The sequence below is a fragment of the Hibiscus syriacus genome, unplaced genomic scaffold, assembly GCF_006381635.1.
Source record: "Hibiscus syriacus cultivar Baekdansim isolate YM2019G1 unplaced genomic scaffold, ASM638163v2 tig00110777_pilon, whole genome shotgun sequence".
Classification (NCBI taxonomy): Eukaryota; Viridiplantae; Streptophyta; class Magnoliopsida; order Malvales; family Malvaceae; genus Hibiscus; species Hibiscus syriacus.
In genome coordinates, this window is record NW_024062858.1 from 903694 (window position 1) to 926595 (window position 22902).

The 22902-nt window shown below is 31.8% G+C and overlaps 1 protein-coding gene across 1 annotated transcript; it reads right to left on the minus strand.

Moving 5' to 3' along the window:
• Positions 1–401: 401 nt before the first annotated feature.
• LOC120139898 lies at positions 402–1088 on the minus strand. The gene has a single exon (XM_039154998.1). The coding sequence runs from the start codon at positions 1071–1073 to the stop codon at positions 417–419; it is 657 nt and encodes a 218-aa protein (XP_039010929.1). The 5' UTR covers positions 1074–1088; the 3' UTR covers positions 402–416.
• Between the last annotated feature and the right edge of the window lie 21814 nt (positions 1089–22902).

The following is a 22902-nucleotide window of genomic DNA, read 5'->3' on the forward strand; positions in this document are numbered from 1 at the left end:
AAAATAAATATTTGGTCAATCATACTTTGTGAGAGAGACTAGGCAGCTTCAATTTTTAAAGATCTCAATAATAATGAAAGAAAATCAAATGAGAAAAAATTGATTGTGTCACCGACATAGCTTGTTCAAGTGATAAGTAATTTGATAATGTTTAAACAAGGTCTTGAGTTTGAATCATTGTATATGCAAAAAATTTATGTTGGGAGTCTCACTAACCAAAGTCAGGTGTGCAACGTAGGTCGATCTGGATTAGTTAAAGCCAAGTCTTAAAACCGGGAGAGCAACAAAAAAAATCGATTGTGTCATCTCAGTTGTTAAAGAGATATTGTTCTCCAACAAAAATAATTAGATGATTAAAGAAAAATTTAAAAACAAATAAAATATTAAATAGATAGTTGTAAAAAAAAAAAGCTAGTTTAGAAATCAAGTTCGGGCCTGCAAGTCTCTCCAACAAACTCTCCTCTGGAGATTCTAAAAGTCATGGTACAATTTAATCGAACCACAACGTTTTTCTTTATAATTTTCATGATTTTGACCCGACCCGAAATCCAACTATAGCTGCTTATGTTCAACGCCCCTGAATTAACATCACTCATAAAGCTCGGAACACCCATGATTTTCTCAGGAACCAATTCCACCGTCACATTCCTCCTCAGTGTACGCCGAGCCTTGGCCTCGCCTCGGAGATGAACCGCCTCGCCGATCACCGTCCCTCCGTAATACACCAACGTGGTGCTGTTGTTGAACTTGAAGGTCGCTACATTCCGGTTCTTGAATGAAACGTCGGCTAAAAGTGTAACGTTCACATCAGGCCTGAGTGTCCCGTTTACAAGCTCCAGCCGCTGGATTGTTACCGAATTCATCTTGATCCTGGGATCATGTATATGAAAAACTGTGAAGAACAGGACTATAATTACGACCGCTAGAATTAATGAAAGCGCGGCCATGCAACCGCAACACTGGATATATATTTTCTTTCTACGATTCGATTGCGTAGACAACACTTCGCGGTCATCGCTTCGAGCTTGGAAGGTGGCTGGGGCTAAGGGTTTGACTTGTTCGTGCTCGGCCATGGCCTTGTTTTGGAAGCTTTGGTGGTAGGTGATGATGCATATATATAGAATGTAGCAGATGGGAGTAATTACATTCCGTTTTTGTCTTAAGTAAACGCCGAACGCGGTTGCGAACTTGGTACGTCTTGACTTGGACTAGTCTCCCATTGTTTGAGAAAATATAATTTGAGGGTTTTTTTTTTTTTCTTTTTTTTTTTCTGCTTTCTTTTGTTTTGTTCAAAGTATGAACATAACATCGTTCAAATTTAGAAGCTTCTGTGAGGTTTTTTTTATTGGTGTGAAAAACTTGGATTCTATTTCAAATGTGCTTTTATTTGTTTTGTACATTACGTAATCATGACGACCTATGCCACATGCTTATCTTCCAAGACTCAATGCAGTTTCTTCCGTCTGAATGGCAATGAAACATTAGTATTATTGACCAACGTAAAATTTTATACCGTAAAAATATATAAATTATCTCCAATTATAAGATACTGTTTTGTTGAGTCCTTCAACTATTAAAAGTTATAAAATTGTCTCTTAACTATTTGATGTTATTTTGTTGAGTTCTTCAACTATTAAAAGTTACAAAATATTCATCCGACTATTTATATGTTTCAAACTCATCTTTTTCATTAAAACATTAACGATCATCTGAGCTGGACGTTAACATGTTACTGGGATATGATAAAAATCATATTTAAATGGTGTATGTTGACACCGATATTTCTTTCAAGCATTCGCTCGACGACATAATGTTTTAAGCATTAACTCGACGGCATAATGTAAACGGAGAGTTGATCCATAAGCTCAAACGATTCTGAGATCAGATTTTATCATATCTCAATCAACATGTTAAAGTCCAGCTCAGACGGTTGCCAATTTTTAAACGAAAAATGACGAGTTTAGAACATATAAATAATTGAGTGACTATTTTATAACTTTTAATAGTAGTGGGACTCAACAAAATAATTCTCTATAGTCATTAGATTATTTTGTAATAGTCGAATTACTTAACAAAAAATGTACTATAATTGAAAGACTATTTGTGTACTTTACTCAATTAATAGTAAAAGACTCATTTATAAAATTTTAAGGATAAAAATTATCGATAAAAAATATAAAAAGTATTTGAATTATATAAAAATTTAAAAAAAATAAAAAAATAATCACCATTATTAATCAAAGACGGAGCTAAAAGATTTGTTTTAAGATGTTAAATTTAAAAATTATACTTTAAATAAATTAAAATAAATAATGAATATTAATTTATATTTGATGGTATACATAGATCAACCGATATTATACACACGGCAGGTATGTCTCTATATCATTATTAGTTACTTATATTTTGATAAAAAAAATATTAGAAACTTATAGGGTAGCTGAAGCACACATGATTATAGCCGCAATATAAGAAATGTGATGCAAGCTTTCATACATGTTAAAGAAAAGAATTGGTAGGTAGAGGTGTTTAAAATTCGATTTTAACTGAATTAATTGATCGAATTGAATTAGTTTGATTAATTCAGTCGGTCATCGAATTAATTCGGTTAATTCAGTCGGCCACCGAATTAGTTCGGTTAATTCAGTCGGTCACCGAATTAGTTCAGTCAGGGAACGATTAATTCAATTCGAAATCGATTAATTAACCGAATTAAACTTTAAATATAATTATATTAAGAGATATAGTCGGCTTAATCCATTTAAAACTTATTTAAAACTCAAATCAATATTAATTAATTAAAATAATCTCAATACTAAATACAAAATATTTGAATCAAATTAATTATATATTATTTAAATTAATTGTAAATTGTTTTTTAATTAAAAAATATTAAATTCTAAAATTCTAAAAAATTTCGGTTAATTCAAAAATTAACCGAATTAATCAAAATTTATTCGGTTCGGTTAATACTTTCAAAAAAAGTTTGGTTCGATTAACGGTTAAAGAAAAAAATTCGATTAATTCGATTAATGGTATTTCGGTTCGATCGGCCACCGTTTTAACCGAATGAACACCCCTAGATCCATGTCGACTTTTATGAAGGGTTTGCTACATGAAATATTTAATTAATTTTATAATAGGAGTAGTAAGATATAACATTAATTACAACATTATTTTGTATGGATAGTTTTTAAAATAGTGATTCTATTTATGTATCCACAATATTGAATATCGATGAATTATAGTACGTTACATCATAATAAATAAAAGGGTTAAATATACAAAAGATGTCCAATTTATGTCCTTTTTCCATTTTAATAACTAAAGTTTATTTCGTTCCAGTTTGGTGTCTAACGTTTCATTCTGTTACTCAAAATGGGTCAAGCTTTGACGGACCGTTAGTTCTCTCCGTTAAGTGACTCATGTCAAAATCTCGTAATTTTGAATTTTTTAGAAAATATTAAAAATATTATTATATTTATAAAAAAACCTTTTTTTTAAATTACAAAAAAAATCAAAATCCTAAATCACTAAATCCTAACACTAACCCCCACCTCCGCCTTTTCCGGCAGTGCCCACCGATGCAGACGTAGTCCTTATCATCATCCTAGTTATGAGTTGTTGTAGTTGTCGTTGATTGGCTTTCGAAATAGCTTAGGATTACGATTTTCATCCTAGGTTTCGCGGGGTATAAAACATCGATTAGTCATTGATCGGCCGTTGATCAGTTATGATTTCATATGGGTTTTGGTCGCCGAGGGGAGGTAAGGTCGGGTAGAGCTTTGTTGACGGAAAAGGGTGATGGTTGGCATGGGTTTAGGGGTTGAAATGAAGGTTTTCAAAGTTTTAGGGTTATTTTGAAATTTATGTGTTTTCTTTTTTAAAAAATATAATTTTTATTTTTTAATTTTATATAAATTTTTAAAATTATCATAATTGTGACACATGTCACTTAACAGATGAAATTAACAGTCCGTTAATACTTGAACTATTTTGAGTAATAGAATGAAATGTTATGCACCAAATTGGAACGAAATAAACGTTATACACTAAACTGGAAAAACATGCATAGGTTGGGTTTAAGCCTAAATAAAATAAAAATTATTAGAAACTTAATAAATTAATGTTAAAAGTTTTATTTAAATATAATTAAAAATCAATTATGTAATAAGAAAAAAATACACAAATGGTTCCTTGATTATATGGCATTGTATTGAACCATGTTTTATAATATTTTGATATAACAAATTAAGGCAAAATGTTTTGGGACTTGATTAAATTTTTTCAAATATTTTAAAAATAATTCAAAGTCCATTAAATTATAATTTGAGCACAAAATAGTTTCATGGGTATTTAGTATCGATACTATTCTTACAATATCGTTACTATATGAATAATATCGATATTGTTCATGTGGTACCGACACAAAGGAAAGAGAAATATCGATACTCTCTAGGTAGTATCGATATTATAGTTATTTTCCAAATTGCTCAAATTCCATAATAAAATAGGTATTAATACTCAAAGGGGTACCGATACTACTTTACACAGTGGTATCGATACCATGAAGCATAGTACCGATATTGGTCAATCCCAACAGTATTTAACAACTAGTTTATTTAAATATTACAAAGGTAGTACCGATACTCATTAAAGGAGTATCGATACTCCCTGTCCTGGGCAGCTTTATTTTGCAGAAAATTAATCCCCGACGGCTCCAAAATTCCCCAACGGCTAGAAACGGCCACAAACTCATTCCAACTTATAAAAACAAGTTGAGGACACTTGAAGAAGGTTATCAACACCTATCCAAGTATTCATACACAAGATAAAAGTTTTTTAATCTTTATTTTCTTTCTCTTGTAAATATTTTTTGTTTTGAGCTTAATTGTATATCCTTAGGTTTTATTTTTGTGAGCTTAAATCTTATAAACACCTTTTCTTTGAGAGGTTTTCTTGTTTATATCTTTCAACCTTTGTAAAAGGGGATTGGTTCTAGCTTAGCCTGTGAAAAGCTAGAGAGTTGTAAATATTTTCTCTTTATCATGGAAAAAGAAAGAACCAATTAGTGAATTTGTTAGAAAATCCTTAGTGAAGAACTAAGGTAGTGGATGTAGACTTGGTTGGAAGTCAAATAACTATAAATCCTTGTGCAAATTGTCTATCTCTTTATACTCCTTACTCCCTAAACTCAAAAAGTCAATTCACCCTCTCTTGGCAAATTATCCGATTGTTCATTTGAGCTTCACGTAATCCCAACAATTGGTATCAGAGTTTGACTCATTAGAAGGTTTAACAACCTTGAGACTATCCTTGAAGAAGCTCTATCCATTTTCGACACAACCAAGAAGATGACTTTCACCTCCGGCTAGTTCCACATGGAATACTCCCAACCGATCGAAAAGCCTCCATACTTTAATGGAGCCAACTACCATCATTGGAAGAAATTAATGAAGTAATTCATCCAATCCAATTATCTTGAAGCATGTGAGATGATCGAGAATGACTACTCTTCTCCAAAGAAGAAGACGAAGGAGTGGAGTGCCTAAGAACGGAATAAAACTCAACAAAATGCTAAGGCCATGCACATGTTGTTTTGTGCATTTGGTCATGATGTCTATGAACAAGTTTCTTCTTGTTCAAATGCCAATGAGGTTTAGAATAAGCTCAAAGAAATTCATGGAAATAAAAAGAAGAACCAACAAAGGTGGTGTACGTAATGACTCTTGAAATCCCGAGGTATCTTCTAACTCTATTGAATCTAATTCATATTCTTTTAATGAGTTACAAGATGCATACGATGAATTATTTTTGGAGTTTGAGAACATGAACTCTAAATATAAGAAAATGATTTCAAAATTTAAAGTTAAAAACAATTTTCTTTTGAAAGCAAAAAAAAATTTGAAAATCAAAATGAAAGTTTGAAAACGGATTTAGAGCTTTCAAAAGTAAAAATTGAAAATTTTGAAAAAATGCTTTGATTTAAAAGTTAAGCTTGAATGCTTAACAAAAGGAAAAAATCATTTTAAATAATTTATCTAATTTCATAATGAAAAAATGTTCGCATTGTCATTATCATTGTCACAATGAACATACTTGTCATTTAAAGAAAGGAAAACATTTTAAAATTAGACAAGTATGGGTTCCTAAAGGAACAAGGAGCGTTGAAACTAACGTTCATGGATCCAAAGCAATTTGGATACCAAATCCAAATGAATGTCTCTTGTATGTGTATGGGAGCAATGGTGATGAAAGTGAAGATATTCAAATGCTCTAGCCACACTTGAAAAGGAATGGGTAACCTCTAAGCTTATTTTGATTATCTTGCATAATTGGTTGCATATATTAGGTTACGCATGCATGAATTTTGATTTTAAATAATTTTAAGCTTTTCATCTCATGTATATTGAAAAGTGTATTATGATGAACATTTTCTAAAGTTTTAATGATCTTTCATAAATCTTTGTTCATCATAATGAATTTTGGTCAAAATTGGTTTTAATACTTTGTTTTAACAAATTTTAATTTTTGACCTTAATTTAAATGTTTATGCGTGTGATTTATTACAAATGATATCTCTCTAACAATCGATATCAATTTTTCAAATGCATAATATTTTTGGATAGCTTTATGCACATGCACTTAAATACTATAATTGGTATTGCATAAAGTATATTAGACTTGAATATATTTAGTTTCTTGTGCTACTAACTTGTTTGTTCATCTTTGTTCAAATTCAATGTCTTTTAAGTGTCATGCTTTTAAAGTCAATTTTTTTGTTTGGAATGCTTTTATTGAGGGGGAGCTTTGAATTTGAAAATGATTTTAATGTTAAAATTACTACTTACTCTCCATTATTGTTTTTGTATCTTAAAATTTTGAATTATTTTTTATATAACAAAAAGGAAGGAGAAGTATGAGTTTAAAAATTCAATTTCTGAATGAAAAAGGGGGAGCTTTAATATTTTCCAAATATATATTTTTTCATTAAATGTTTTATTAAGAGAGTTTTTCCAAAAACATTTTTTTTCAAATGTTTTGTTATATCTAAAAGAGGGAGATTATTGAACCATGTTTTATAATATTTTGATATAACAAATTAAGGCAAAATGTTTTTGGACTTGATTGAATTTGTTCAAAGTTTTCAAAAATAATTCAAAGTCCATTAAACTAGAATTTGAGCACAAAACAATTTTTATGAGTAGTAGTACCGATATTGTTCTTACAGTATCGATAATACATGAACAACAACAATACTGTTCATATGGTACGATACCAAAGGTAAGAGAAATATCGATACTCTCTAGGTAGTATCGATACTACCAGTTGTTTTTCAAATTGCTCAAATTCCAGAATGTAAATAAGTACCGATACTCAAAGGGGTATCTGTAACATCCCAAACAGGGTCAGTGACCAAATTATAAGAATTTAAAGTTTAGTGGTTTAATTAAAATAACTTGAAAAGTTCAAGGATTTATTTTGGAAATTTTGTTTAGGACTTGATATCAAAGTTGGATTATTGGAAGGGTATTATGGTATTTTCAAAGGAAAGTGTTGATTTAATCGATTGGATGAATCGGCCAAGAGGGGGTGAATTGGCAATTAAAAAATTTGCGGTGTAAGCTTTTGCAGAAAATTGAAAAGATTTGCACAGCGATTTAGAGTGGTTCGACTTTCTCAACCAAAGTCTACGTCCACTACCTTAGCTATCCATACTAAGAATTTTCCACAAATTCACTAATTTGCTTTTCTTTTGAGGACAAAGAGTAACCTTACAACTCCCTCAAGAATTATACCCCAAATTCTTGTGAACACTCTCTCCCAAAGAGAAAATTACAAATTCGCAAACTTTACAGAAAAACCTCACAAGGTAGATTATTTGCACAATTCTAGAACAAGAAAAGAACACTTAAAGATGAATACAATTGAGCACAAAATGTGTTTTTGAAAGCAAAATGAATATTGAAGGAAAATTGGCTTGAATTTCACAAACTTGATGTTTGATGCTTTCTCTCTTGATTCTCCTCAATTCTTGTTGATCAATGGCTTCAGAACTTGTTTAAATACATCTTGGATTGATTTTGAACGTTGGGAATCATTTTCGAGTCAATAGAGTCGTTATGGTATGAATACCATTTAAAAAATATACTGGGAGCGTAGGTGTATCGGTACACCATCAAAGGGTATCAGTACACTCAATGTAAAATTCAAATATTTCGACCGTTATTTGACCTAGTGTATCGTACAACCCAGGGTATCGGTACACTAATTACATTCGATGTTTCTCAGAGCCAGAGGGTATCGGTACACTCGACTGTGTATCGGTACCCTTATTACATTTGAAATTCAGGGGTATCAGTACATCCAAATAGTGTATCGGTACACCCCTACTTAAAACTTATTTTTGGCTCGATTAAGGTTCAAAATACTTTGTAAAAATTATGTCAAAAATATTTTAAGATTAAAATACAATTTTACACTTAAGTAAGGATTAAAATTGACATTTGAAAACTTAGAGTAATATTTTTTATATTAGAATAATTTAATCGAATATATAATTTAAAATTGAATATATAATTTAAAATTAAAAATCTTAAAATTCAATAATACTTTATTTGTTATATCGAAATATCAAAATGTTTTCAACAATCTCGCCCTTTTTGATATAACAAACATTTTAGTAATTTAAATATTTTCTTTTTGAAAATCATTTTTGAAATCAATTTTGAAAATTACTCCCCCTTTTTGTTAAATCAAAAAGACTCTATGAAAAGTTCGAAACAAGTTTTTAAGAAAAATAGCCAAGTGATTTATATAGATATGGCGCTGCTAAAGAGAATTGTTATCCATTAGTCCATAATCAATATTCATAAACAATGTGAAATGGTAATTGGTCATATGATATCTAATATGTAAATGATGCAAAAACTATTGAAAATTCAATTAAAGTTCATAATAATCATTCAAACCAAAAACAAATAAATCCAAACATCCACAACACAAACATCCAAGTTTAATCATCCAAACACATCAAAATGTTTTAACAATAAGTTCAAATTCAACCTATGAAAACTAAGCAAGAGAAGTCTAATCATCCATCGGTGGATCGGAGAAGAAAAATGTGCTCGTAGAGCAGTCATATCGAGTGTAAGTGCATTGAGTCTATCGTCCATAGCATTGAATCGATAATTAATTGCTTCATTGTTAGCTCGCATCTCCCGTTGATTCTCCAATTGTTGTGCCCCATAGTGGTTAAGTGAGACTCTATGGATGCAAACATCATATCTAATGTCTCCATGAATGAGCGAAAGTATGGAGACATCGAACTATCTTGCGGCTGGCTCGTCCTCTGGTAGGTTAGCGGGATCGTTGACATCATATAGAAGTTCATCTAGTTCTGGATCATCAGCCGATACCGGTGCAGCTCGTGAAGAACTATCACCCGATGTTTTCTGGGTTGATCGAACCCATTGATCTTTATCCCCGGACCATCCCTATTTTTCAAGGTTTTGAGATTTATTTGGCTTTTAAGAGGGATGGCTACATCAAGTTGGACCCTAAGATTAGATTTGATAAACAAATTACTTAGAAGACAACCGTAAACTAAGGTTTCTACGTGTTTAGACAGGACGTTGTTTACGGTTTCAACTAGTTCAGTAAATACAATTTGTGGCAAGTTTATTTTCTTATTATGTTGGATACAATGTATCCACCATAAATCTAAAGCCCTAAGGGTGGAGTATCTACCTCCGGATAGTCTAAACCACCAAGAGATGATCAAATGAAGAAACCATTCATGATAAGTTAACAAAGTGCTCGCACTAGCCTTGGCTCTATAAGGAGTAGCCATAATTTCTCTCTCGTTAACTAAACCATCGTTATCTAGACCGAATGTCCTAGCGATTGAGTCAGAGTCAATGTGAATGTATTAGCCTAAAAGATAAGACAGAATACTGACAGTGGCAGTTTGGGACTTGTTTTGGACACAAACCATATTGGAGTAGAAAATGCGGACGAGTTGGTGATAAACGATAGGTTTAAGCTGAAAAAGTTTATCAAAATTCCAAGATTTGAGGGTAGAAAGATATTGAAAATTCATATCGATCATAGCTTGAAGAGAAGGGATACGTTCTTCCCGAATATTGTATGACTCAAATAGATCAACAAACCTAGTATAGAGGTTTTCGACAGACAGGTTCGTTAAAACAAGAATTTCATATAGTCATTTCGGGTTCATTTGAGTTTGGATTGGGAGGTGGAATAGGAGGTTGGTTTGACCGACTAGACGAGGTCCTAGGTCGTTTGGAATGAGACATGTTTTTAAATCGGAATGGGATAAGGATACCTGCAATTTGAAAAACACATGTATGCAATAATATCAATCTCAAAACTCAATATGAGTCATCAATATTCAAGGTTCTCTAAAAAAATATCCTAATGGGCAATTTTGAAAACTTTTTGAAAATTAAGTTTGAAAATTATTATATAGTTTTCAAAACAACATAATTAAATAAAAAACAATTTTAAAATAAAAACATTTTTTATTTCGAAAATTAAGAAAAATTAAAAACAAATTGTGTTTTTGATGAAATTTGTTGTAGATTCTTGTTCTAAACCAAAATCAATCAAATGCCCGATATCTATTTCGAACTAGAACTAATCTAAAACTAGTCCTATGTTCAAAAATCAATAAAATAGTGGTTTTAGAAAAATTACCTTGAAAGTTGAAGATTGAGTGAGATGTGATGATATTTGCACTAATTTGATGATGCTAGTAGGATTCTATGTTGAAAACTAGTTGAATTCCGACTTGTATTGAAGGTTTTGAGCAAAATAGAGAATAGGGTGAGAAAGAGGGACGAACATCGAATGTTTGGGGTTTTTGATATTTTTGAAAAAAATAAAGGTTTTTAGAGATTTAAAGCCTAAAACCCGTCGGGGGTATCGATACACATTCAAAGGATGTATCGACACATTCAAGGTGTATACGTAGCAAGGGGGTATCGATACCTAGGTATCGATACACTATGCACAAAAATGTTAAAATCTGTTTTTAAGCACTTAGAATGCTAAATTAATTTGCTCTAGTGGTATTGACAACTCATATTTCAAAAATTAACAATGTTCAATCAATCAAATCTATCTTTAAATTTTATTTGAACATATTATTAATTTTTACTAAAGATCATAAACTCCCCCTAACTATTAGCATAGAATGCATTCAAAAATGTTATTTTTATAAGCATTTTTCATGTCTAATTAAAAGTGCTAAAATCATTTTAAACACTAAGTCAAGGTAGATTAATTAAACCTAATTCTCTCCTAAGTGTCCAAAATCTTTCTTTATCTAAAGGTTTTGTAAAAATATCAGCTATTTGATGTAAAGTATCAACAAATTCTAAAACTATATCTCCTTTTGTGATATGATCTTTAATGAAATGATGTCTAATTTCAATATGCTTAGTTCTAGAGTGTTGGATGGGATTTTTAGTGAGACATATAGCACTAGTATTGTCACACTTGTTAGGAATGATACCAACTTCAATTACATAATCTAAAAGTTGTTGTTTCATCCATAAAACTTGTGCGCAACAACTACCCACTGAATTGTATTCCGCTTCAGTGGTAGATAATGCAACACTATTTTGTTTCTTTGAAAACCAAGAAATCAACATATTTCCTAGGAATTGACAAGTATCGAATGTGCTTTTCCTATCTATTTTGTATCCTCCATAATTCGCATCAGAAAAGGCATGCAAGATAAAGCTAGAGTCTCTTGGATATCAAAGTCCTAAACTAGGAGTGTCCTTAAGGTATCTAAGATTCTCTTAATGGCTTTTAGATGTGATTCCTTAGGGCATGATTGAAATCTAGCACATAAACAAACACTAAACATAATGTCTAGTCTACTTGTGGTTAGATAAAGCAAAGAGCCAATCATAGACCTATAAATTTTAACATCTATACATTTACCTTCATCATCTTTGTCAAGCTTTGTAGATGAGCTCATTGGAGTAGCTTAGGGTTAGACATTTTCCAAGCCGAACTTCTTGATCATATCCTTGATTTATTTTGCTTGATTGATGAAGATGACATCTTTTCTTTGCTTGATTTGGAGACCCAAGAAAAATAAAAGCTCCCCCATCCTGCTCATCTCAAATTCACTCTGCATTAGCTTAGAAAATTCTTGGCAAATAGCATCATTAGTAGAACCAAATATTATATCATCAACATAAATTTGACTACTAAATTTTTACCTTTTCGCTTTAAAAACAATGTAATGTCAACCTTTCCTTTTGAAAAACCTTTTTCGATTAAAAAGTTTGACAATCTTTATACCAAACTCTAGGAGCTTTTTTTAAACCATATAAAGCTTTTATCAACTTAAAAACATGATTTGGAAATTTTGAATCTTTAAAACCAGGAGGTTGTTTCACATACACTTCTTTTATAAAACCATTTAAAAATGTACTTTTAACATCCATTTGATATAATTTAAATTCATTGAAACATGCAAATGCTAATAACATTCTTATTGCTTCCCTCATAGCTACTGGAGCATATGTTTCATCATAATCTATGCCCTCTTCTTGAGTATAGCCTTGAGCAACAAGTCTAGCCTTGATCCTCACTATATTATCACTTTCAACAAGTTTGTTCCCAAACACCATTTAGTACCTATAGTAGATTTATCACTAGGCTTTTCAACTAATATTCATACTTTACTTCTCTTAAATTGATTTAACTTTCTTGCATAGCCATAATCCAATTTTCATCATTTAATGCTTCTTGAATATTCTTAGGCTCTATGCATTAGATAAATGCAACATAATTACATATATTTCTAAGAGAAGATCGAGTAGTTACCCCTTTGGATGGATCACCTATAATTTCACCATCCTTGACATAGTTGTATTCTCTTGGGTAAGAGACTTCCTTTTCTTCAATGGTTGGATTCTCGAGGGCATCTTGAGTTTCTTCATCCTTCACTTCTTCCTTTGATGATGATTCTCCAACGTCATGTCCAACGTCATGTGCATTTACAATACCTACGTCATCATCAACATAAAAATCCTTCATCGGAAGGGGATTATCATCGAAATTAACATGTATATACTCTTCTACCACTATAGTTCTTTTATTAAATACTCGATAAGCTTTATAATTTAATGAATAACCCAGAAAAATTCCTTCATCACTTTTAGCATCAAATTTGCCAAGATTATCTTTATCGTTGTTTAAAACAAAACATTTACATCCAAATGGATGAAAATAGCTAATGTTAGATTTTTTATTTTTGAAAAGTTCATATGGATTTTTCTTCAAATAGGACTAATCATTACTAGATTTATAACATAACAAGCGGTATTTGTGGCTTCCGCCCAAAAATATTTTGGCAAATTGTTTTCACAAAGTATGGTTCTAGCCATTTCTTCTAAAGTTTGATTTTTCTCTCAACAACTCCATTTGGTTGAGGGGTTCTAGGTGCTGAAAAATTATGGCTAATCCCATTTGAATTACAAAACTCAGTAAATCCAAGATTTTCAAATTTAGTACCATGATCACTCCTAACACTGGAAATGGAGTAACCTTTTTCATTTTAGATTGCTTTTGAAAACGTGATGAAATTTTCTAATGCTTCATCTTTAGTACTTAAGAATAGAACCCAAGTATATCTAGAATAGTCATCTACCAAGACAAAACCAAATTGTTTTCCACCCAAACTAGTAGCCCTAATTGGCCCAAAAAGATCTATATGGATCAATTGTAATACTCTACTAGTTGATACATCATTAATGGATTTAAATGAAACTTTCTTTTGTTTTCCCTTTGAGCATGCATCATAGATTTTATCTTTATCAAATTTTAGATTTTGCAACCCTATTACTAAATCTCCTTGAATTAGTCTTTGTAAAACACTTATGCTAGTGTGTCCTAGTCTCATATGCCGTAACCAACTATCATGTTCATCCTTAGCAACTATGCACAAATTAGTCATCATAATAGAATCTAAATGCACCATGTATATGTTTCCTATTCTATGACCAATAAGCATAATCCGATTAGATGCAATGTCAACAATTTTATAACCATTTGATTCAAATAAGACATTGTATCCTTCATCGCATAATTAACTAATACTCAATAGATTATGCTTTAACCCATTCACATATAATACTTTTTATATTTGTATAGAAGAGATATCGAGTGTAAGTGCATTGAGTCTATCGTCCATAGCATTGAATCGATAATTCATTGCTTCATTGTTAGCTCGCATCTCCCGTTGATTCTCCAATTGTTGAGCCCCCATAGTGGTTAAGTAAGACTCTATGGATGCAAACATCATATCTAATGTCTCCATGAATGAGCAAAAGTATGGAGACATCGAACTATCTTGCTCGGCTGGCTCGTCCTCTGGTAGGTTAGCGGGATCGTTGATATCCTATAGAAGTTCATCTAGTTCTGGATCATTAGCCAATACCGGTGCAGCTCGTGAAGAACTATCACCCGATGTTTTCTGGGTTGATCGAACCCATTGATCTTTATCCCCGGACCATCCCTATTTTTCAAGGTTTTGAGATTTATTTGGCTTTTAAGAGGGATGGCTACATCAAGTTGACCCTAAGATTTGATTTGATAAACAAATTACTTAGAAGACAACCGTAAACTAAGGTTTCTACGTGTTTAGACAGGACGTTGTTTACGGTTTCAACTAGTTCAGTAAATACAATTTGTGGCAAGTTTATTTTCTTATTATGTTGGATACAATGTATCCACCATAAATCTAAAGCCCTAAGGATGGAGTATCTACCTCCGGATAGTCTAAACCACCAAGAGATGATCAAATGAAGAAACCATTCATGATAAGTTAACAAAGTACTCGCACTAGCCTTGGCTCTATAAGGAGTAGCCATAATTTCTCTCTCGTTATCTAAACCATCGTTATCTAGACCGAATGTCCTAGCGATTGAGTCAGAGTCAATGTGAATGTATTAGCCTAAAAGATAAGACAGAATACTGACAGTGGCAGTTTGGGACTTGTTTTGGACACAAACCACATTGGAGTAGAAAATGCGGACGAGTTGGTGATAAACGATAGGTTTAAGCTGAAAAAGTTTATCAAAATTCCAAGATTTGAGGGTAGGAAGATATTGAAAATTCATATCGATCATAGCTTGAAGAGAAGTGATACATTCTTCCCGAATATTGTATGACTCAAATAGATCAACAAACCTAGTGTAGAGGTTTTCCCGACAGACAGGTTCGTTAAAACAAGAATTTCATATAGTCATTTCGGGTTCATTTGAGTTTGGATTGGGAGGTGGAATAGGAGGTTTGTTTGACCGACTAGACGAGGTCCTAAGTCATTTGGAATGAGACATGTTTTTAAATCGGAATGGGATAAGGATACCTGCAATTTGAAAAACACATGTATGCAATAATATCAATCTCAAAACTCAATATGAGTCATCAATATTCAAGGTTCTCTAAAAAATATCCTAATGGGCAATTTTGAAAACTTTTTGAAAATTAAGTTTGAAAATTATTATATAGTTTTCAAAACAACATAATTAAATAAAAAACAATTTTAAAATAAAATCATTTTTTATTTCGAAAATTAAGAAAAATAAAAACAAATTGTGTTTTTGATGAAATTTGTTGTAGATTCTTGTTCTAAACCAAAATCAATCAAATGCCCGATATCTATTTCGAACTAGAACTAATCTAAAACTAGTCCTATGTTCAAAAATCAATAAAATAGTGGTTTTAGAAAAATTACCTTGAAAATTGAAGATTGAGTGAGATGTGATGATATTTGCACTAATTTGATGATGCTAGTAGGATTCTATGTTGAAAACTAGTTGAATTCCGACTTGTATTGAAGGTTTTGAGCAAAAAGAGAATAGGGTGAGAAAGAGGGATGAACATCGAATGTTTGGGGTTTTTGATATTTTTGAAAAAAATAAAGGTTTTTAGAGATTTAAAGCCTAAAACCCGTCGGGGGTATCGATACACATTCAAAGGATGTATCGACACATTCAAGGTGTATACGTAGCAAGGGGGTATCGATACCTAGGTATCGATACACTATGCACAAAAATGTTAAAATCTGTTTTTAAGCACTTAGAATGCTAAATTAATTTGCAGGTATCGATACACTATGCACAAAAATGTTAAAATATATTTTTAAGCACTTAGAATGCTAAATTAATTTGCTCTAGTGGTATTGGCAACTCATATTTCAAAAATTAACAATGTTCAATCAATCAAATCTATCTTTAAATTTTATTTGAACATATTATTAATTTTCACTAAAGATCATAAACTCCTCCTAACTATTAGCATAGAATGCATTCAAAAATGTTATTTTTATAAGCATTTTTATGTCTAATTAAAAGTGCTAAAATCATTTTAAACACTAAGTCAAGGTAGATCAATTAAACCTAATTCTCTCCTAAGTGTCCAAAATCTTTCTTTATCTAAATGTTTTGTAAAAATATCAGCTATTTGATGCAAAGTATCAACAAATTCTAAAACTATATCTCCTTTTGTGATATGATCTCTAATGAAATGATGTCTAATTTCAATATGCTTAGTTCTAGAGTGTTGGATGGGATTTTTAGTGAGACATATAGCACTAGTATTGTCACACTTGTTAGGAATGATACCAACTTCAATTCCATAATCTAAAAGTTGTTGTTTCATCCATAAAACTTGTGCGCAACAACTACCCGCTGAATTGTATTCTGCTTCAGTGGTAGATAATGCAACACTATTTTGTTTCTTTGAAAACCAAGAAATCAACATATTTCCTAGGAATTGACAAGTACCGAATGTGCTTTTCCTATCTATTTTGTATCCTCCATAATTCGCATCAGAAAAGGCATGCCTAGAGTCTCTTGGATATCAAAGTCCTAAACTAGGAGTGTCCTTAAGGTATCTAAGATTCTCTTAATGGCTTTTAGATGTGATTCCTTAGGGCATGATTGAAATCTAGCACATAAGCAAACACTAAACATAATGTCTAGTCTACTTGTGGTTAGATAAAGCAAAGAGCCAATCATAGACCTATAAATTTTAACATCTATACATTTACCTCCTTCATCTTTGTCAAGCTTTGTAAATGAGCTCATTGGAGTATCTTGGGTTAGACATTTTCCAAGCCGAACTTCTTGATCATATCCTTGATTTATTTTGCTTGATTGATGAAGATGACATCTTTTCTTTGCTTGATTTGGAGACCCAAGAAAAATAAAAGCTCCCCCATCATGCTCATCTCAAATTCACTCTGCATTAGCTTAGAAAATTCTTGGCAAATAGCATCATTAGTAGAACCAAATATTATATCATCAACATAAATTTGAACTACTAAATTTTTACCTTTTCGCTTTAAAAACAATGTAATGTCAACCTTTCCTTTTGAAAAACCTTTTTCGATTAAAAAGTTTGACAATCTTTATACCAAACTCTAGGAGCTTTTTTTAAACCATATAAAGCTTTTGTCAACTTAAAAACATGATTTGGAAATTTTGAATCTTTAAAACCAGGAGGTTGTTTCACATACACTTCTTTTATAAAACCATTTAAAAATGCACTTTTAACATCCATTTGATATAATTTAAATTCATTGAAACATGCAAATGCTAATAACATTCTTATTGCTTCCATCATAGCTACTGGAGCATATGTTTCATCATAATCTGTGCCCTCTTCTTGAGTATAGCCTTGAGCAACAAGTCTAGCCTTGTTCCTCACTATATTATCACTTTCAACAAGTTTGTTCCCAAACACCCATTTAGTACCTATAGTAGATTTATCACTAGGCTTTTCAACTAATGTTCATACTTTACTTCTCTTAAATTGATTAACTCTTCTTGCATAGCCATAATCCAATTTTCATCATTTAATGCTTCTTGAATATTCTTAGGCTCTATGCATGAGATAAATGCAACATAATTACATATATTTCTAAGAGAAGATCGAGTAGTTACCCCTTTGGATGGATCACCTATAATTTCACCATCCTTGACATAGTTGTATTCTCTTGGGTAAGAGACTTCCTTTTCTTCAATGGTTGGATTCTCGAGGGCATCTTGAGTTTCTTCATCCTTCACTTCTTCCTTTGATGATGATTCTCCAACGTCATGTCCAACGTCATGTGCATTTACAATACCTACGTCATCATCAACATAAAAATCCTTCATCGGAAGGGGATTATCATCGAAATTAACATGTATATACTCTTCTACCACTATAGTTCTTTTATTAAATACTCGATAAGCTTTATAATTTAATGAATAACCCAGAAAAATTCCTTCATCACTTTTAGCATCAAATTTGCCAAGATTATCTTTATCGTTGTTTAAAACAAAACATTTACATCCAAATGGATGAAAATAGCTAATGTTAGATTTTTATTTTTGAAAAGTTCATATGGATTTTTCTTCAAATAGGACTAATCATTACTAGATTTATAACATAACAAGCGGTATTTGTGGCTTTCGCCCAAAAATATTTTGCAAATTGTTTTCACAAAGCATGGTTCTAGCCATTTCTTCTAAAGTTCGATTTTTCTCTCAACAACTCCATTTGGTTGAGGGGTTCTAGGTGCTGAAAAATTATGGCTAATCCCATTTGAATTACAAAACTCAGTAAATCCAAGATTTTCAAATTTAGTACCATGATCACTCCTAACACTGAAAATGGAGTAACCTTTTTCATTTTAGATTGCTTTTGAAAATGTGATGAAATTTTCTAATGCTTCATCTTTAGTACTTAAGAATAGAACCCAAGTATATCTAGAATAGTCATCTACCAAGACAAAACCAAATTGTTTTCCACCCAAACTAGTAGTCCTAATTGGCCTAAAAAGATCTATATGGATCAATTGTAATACTCTACTAGTTGATACATCATTAATGGATTTTAATGAAACTTTCTTTTGTTTTCCCTTTGAGCATGCATCATAGATTTTATCTTTATCAAATTTTAGATTTTGCAACCCTCTTACTAAATATCCTTGAATTAGTCTTTGTAAAACACTTATGCTAGTGTGTCATAGTCTCATATGCCTTAACCAACTATCATGTTCATCCTTAGCAACTAGGCACAAATTAGTCATCTTCATAGAATCTAAATGCACCATGTATATGTTTCTTATTCTATGACCAATAAGCATAATCCGATTAGATGCAATGTCAACAATTTTATAACCATTTGATTCAAATAAGACATTGTATCCTTCATCGCATAATTAACTAATACTCAATAGATTATGCTTTAACCCATTCACATATAATACTTTTTATATTTGTATGGAAGAGGAATTACCTATATTACTATACCTTCAATGTAACCTTTTGAGTTGTCACCAAAGGTTACCACTTCTCCATTTTTGTCGTTAAGCTCTATAAACTGGCTCTTGTCTCCGATCATGTGTCTTGAGCATCCACTATCAAGGAACCATGAATTTGAACTTGTATTTTATGCCTTGTAGCCATGCTCATTTTCCTTCAAACATAGATTAATTTTTGATTTTTGGTACCCAAATTCTTTTGGGTCCATATTCATTAGTTCCTAAAATTCTAGTCCCCTTGGGTATCCATTTGTGTAGGATATCCTTATCTTTAGTAGTAATGAGTTCTTTAAGAACTCGTATACTTCTAACTATTTTTTCATTAGAGGTTCTTTGAGGACCTCTATGATTGTAAGATTTAAAATTATTTCTAATATAGTTGATTTCGAACTTTTTCATTTTTCAAAACGTTTTGGTCCAACTTTATTGAAAGAAGCTTTAAGATCATCAATTTCTTTTTGATGATCGTCATTTACTCTTGAAAGTAAGCTATGAAAATCGGTATTTTTCTTTTCAAACTCATCTAGTTTGATTTTCAAATCATTAATTTTACTTTCAAGATCATTGTTGGCCTTGGATATGAGATTATTTTCATTTTTCAATTTTGAAATATCTTTCTTGTATTTTGAAAATAATTTCTCATAATCCGAAGCCAACCCAATATATTCCTCTAATAACTCATCATAAGAATAATCTTCGAAATCAAATGAGTTAGAGGTTACCTGAGAATCTTCCCCGGTGGCCATCAAGCACAGGTTCACTACTTCTTGTTCATCTTCATTTGATTATTCATCATCATCGCTCCAAGTAGCCACGTGTGCCTTGTGTTTCTTCTTTGATTGACCTTCTTTTTAATTGCAGGCAATCATATTTGACATGCCTAGGCTTTTTGCATTCACAAATGATCGAATCCTTCTCCTTGGTTAATTTTTGAAGGCTTCATTTCTTTTGAATTTTCTTCCTCTGTTGGGCTTCATTAATTTTCTGAACCGTTTGGCAAATAATGTCATCTCTTCATCATCATCATCATCATCAGAATCACTCTCAACTTTTGTGGATTTAAGAGCAACTCCAACATTCTTCTTTTTCTCTGTCTCCTTCTTTGTTTTGTCATTCTTTTCGAGGTCTACCTTATCTTGAATCATCATTTCATGAGTGAGGAGAGAACTAATGAGCTCATCAAGAGTTAAAGACTTTAGGTCTTTAGCTTCGATAATCGCTGTCTTCTTCGATTGCCAAGCTTTTGAAAGAGAATAAATTATCTTCCTCACAAGCTTCTCGTTGGGGATTACTTCTCCAAACGCTTTAAGGCCATTGACAATCACGGAGAATCTATCCGTCATAGCTTTAATGTCTTTATCCGGTTTCATCCTGAAATTTTCATAGCTACGAGTAAGAAGACTGATTTTGGATTCTTTTACCTCATTAGTGCCTTCATGAATGACTTGTAGTTTATCCCATATCTCCTTGGCGGTTGTACAAGATGAAACTCTCCCGTATTCATCTGGTCCAAGAGCACAAAAGAGAATATGGATAGCCTTTAATTTGAGCTGGAACATTCTATCTCTTCTTTACTCCACAAATTTGGATGTGTGAATGATTTAGAGTATCTGTTTATCACGATTTTTCATGCTACCATGTCACTAGCTTGAATGAAGTATCTCATCATATTCTTCCAATAAGCATAGTTAACTCCATTGAAGAAATGAGGCTTGTTGACGGGCAATAACTAAAGAGCGAAGTCAAAGTTTGATGTAGAGGTCATTGATGATTTGAATATCGATATAACTCTTCCCGAATTAACTCAAGTGGTGGTAAAACCTTTAAATGAGTGTACCTCTTATACAAATTGTTGAGTTAATCGATCCGATGAATTGGCCAAGAGGGGATGAATTGGCAATTAAAAAATTTTCGGTGAAAGCTTTTGCAAAAATTTGAAAAGATTTGCACAACGATTTTGAGTGGTTCGACTTTCTCAACCAAAGTCTACATCCACTACCTTAGCTATTCACACTATGGATTTTTCACAAATTCACTAATTTTGTCTTTCTTTTGATGACAAAGAGTAACCTTACAACTCCCTCAAAAATTATACCCCAAATTCTTGAGAACACTCTTTCTCAAAGAGAAAATTACAAATTCCCAAACTTTACAGAAAAATCTCACAAGGTAGATTGTTTACACAATTCTAGAACAAGAAAATAAAACTCAAAGATGAATACAATTGATCACAAAATGTGTTCTTGAAAACAAAATGAATATTGAAGGAAAATTGGCTTGAATTTCACAAACTTGATGTTTGATGCTTTCTCTCTTGATTCTTTCTCAATTCTTGTTGATCAATGGCTTCAAAACTTGTTTAAATACACCTTGGATTGATTCTGAACGTTCTTCATCATTGGTGGAGTCAATAGAGTTGTTATGCTGTGAATACCATTTAAAAAATTTGGGAACGTAGGTGTATCGGTACATCATCAAAGGGTATAGGTACACTCAATGCAAAATTCAAATATTTCGACCGTTATTTGACGTAGTATATCGATACACTCCAGGGGTATCGGTACACTAATTACATTCGATGTTTCTCAGAGCTAGAGGGGTATCGATACACTCGGCTGTATATCGGTGTAACACCCCAACCCGTACCCGACCAAGATACGAATCTGAGGTGTCACATTGACTTTTCCAAACCTTTACTTGTACAAAATAATGAATAATTTTAAAATTTCACTAAATAAAATTGAATAATTTAAATAAATTATCTTAAAACGATTTATAAAACTTATTAGCGCATAAACGGATCCAAATCTTTATTTACATGCCAGCCACAATCAGTATTACAAAATACATACCATTCAATTCTTTTCTGATTTGATCTTTGGAAAGGAGAAAATAACCTGTCTTGATTAGCTTTTATCAATCTTCTTCTTCTCGGAACCTACGTGTGAAACAATCACACGCTAAGTCATTGACTTAGTCAGGCATATAAAACATATAATAGAAACCATAAAACATTTCATATAACACAATGCATGCATACACATATGCCATCATTATCAGCATCAACATCATTATCATGATCTCTATCATTATCATTAACCCATTTAAAACATGTCATCTTCTACTTAACATTTGTAACATATAATATAATACATTTCACCAAGCAATATACACAATATCATATATAAATCTTGTAATATACTTCATATAACAAAGCATAAACATCACATACATTTTATTTATGTTATCTCTTTAATAACCCATATACTAGTCCATGTATACTTTTGATATCTTTTATAGGCCCATGTACATTATTGAGAACTCAAGGTATACGAGTACTTTGAGGTTGTGCACACATATGTTGTCACCACAACTCGTATAATAATTTGTCCATATGTCCCAAAGAACATAGGTAATTTGTCCATATGTCCCGAAGAACATAGGTAAACTGTCCATATGTCCCGAAAAACATAGGTAAAATGTCCATATGTCCCGAAGAACATAGGTAAACTGTCCATATGTCCCGAAGAACATAGGTAAAT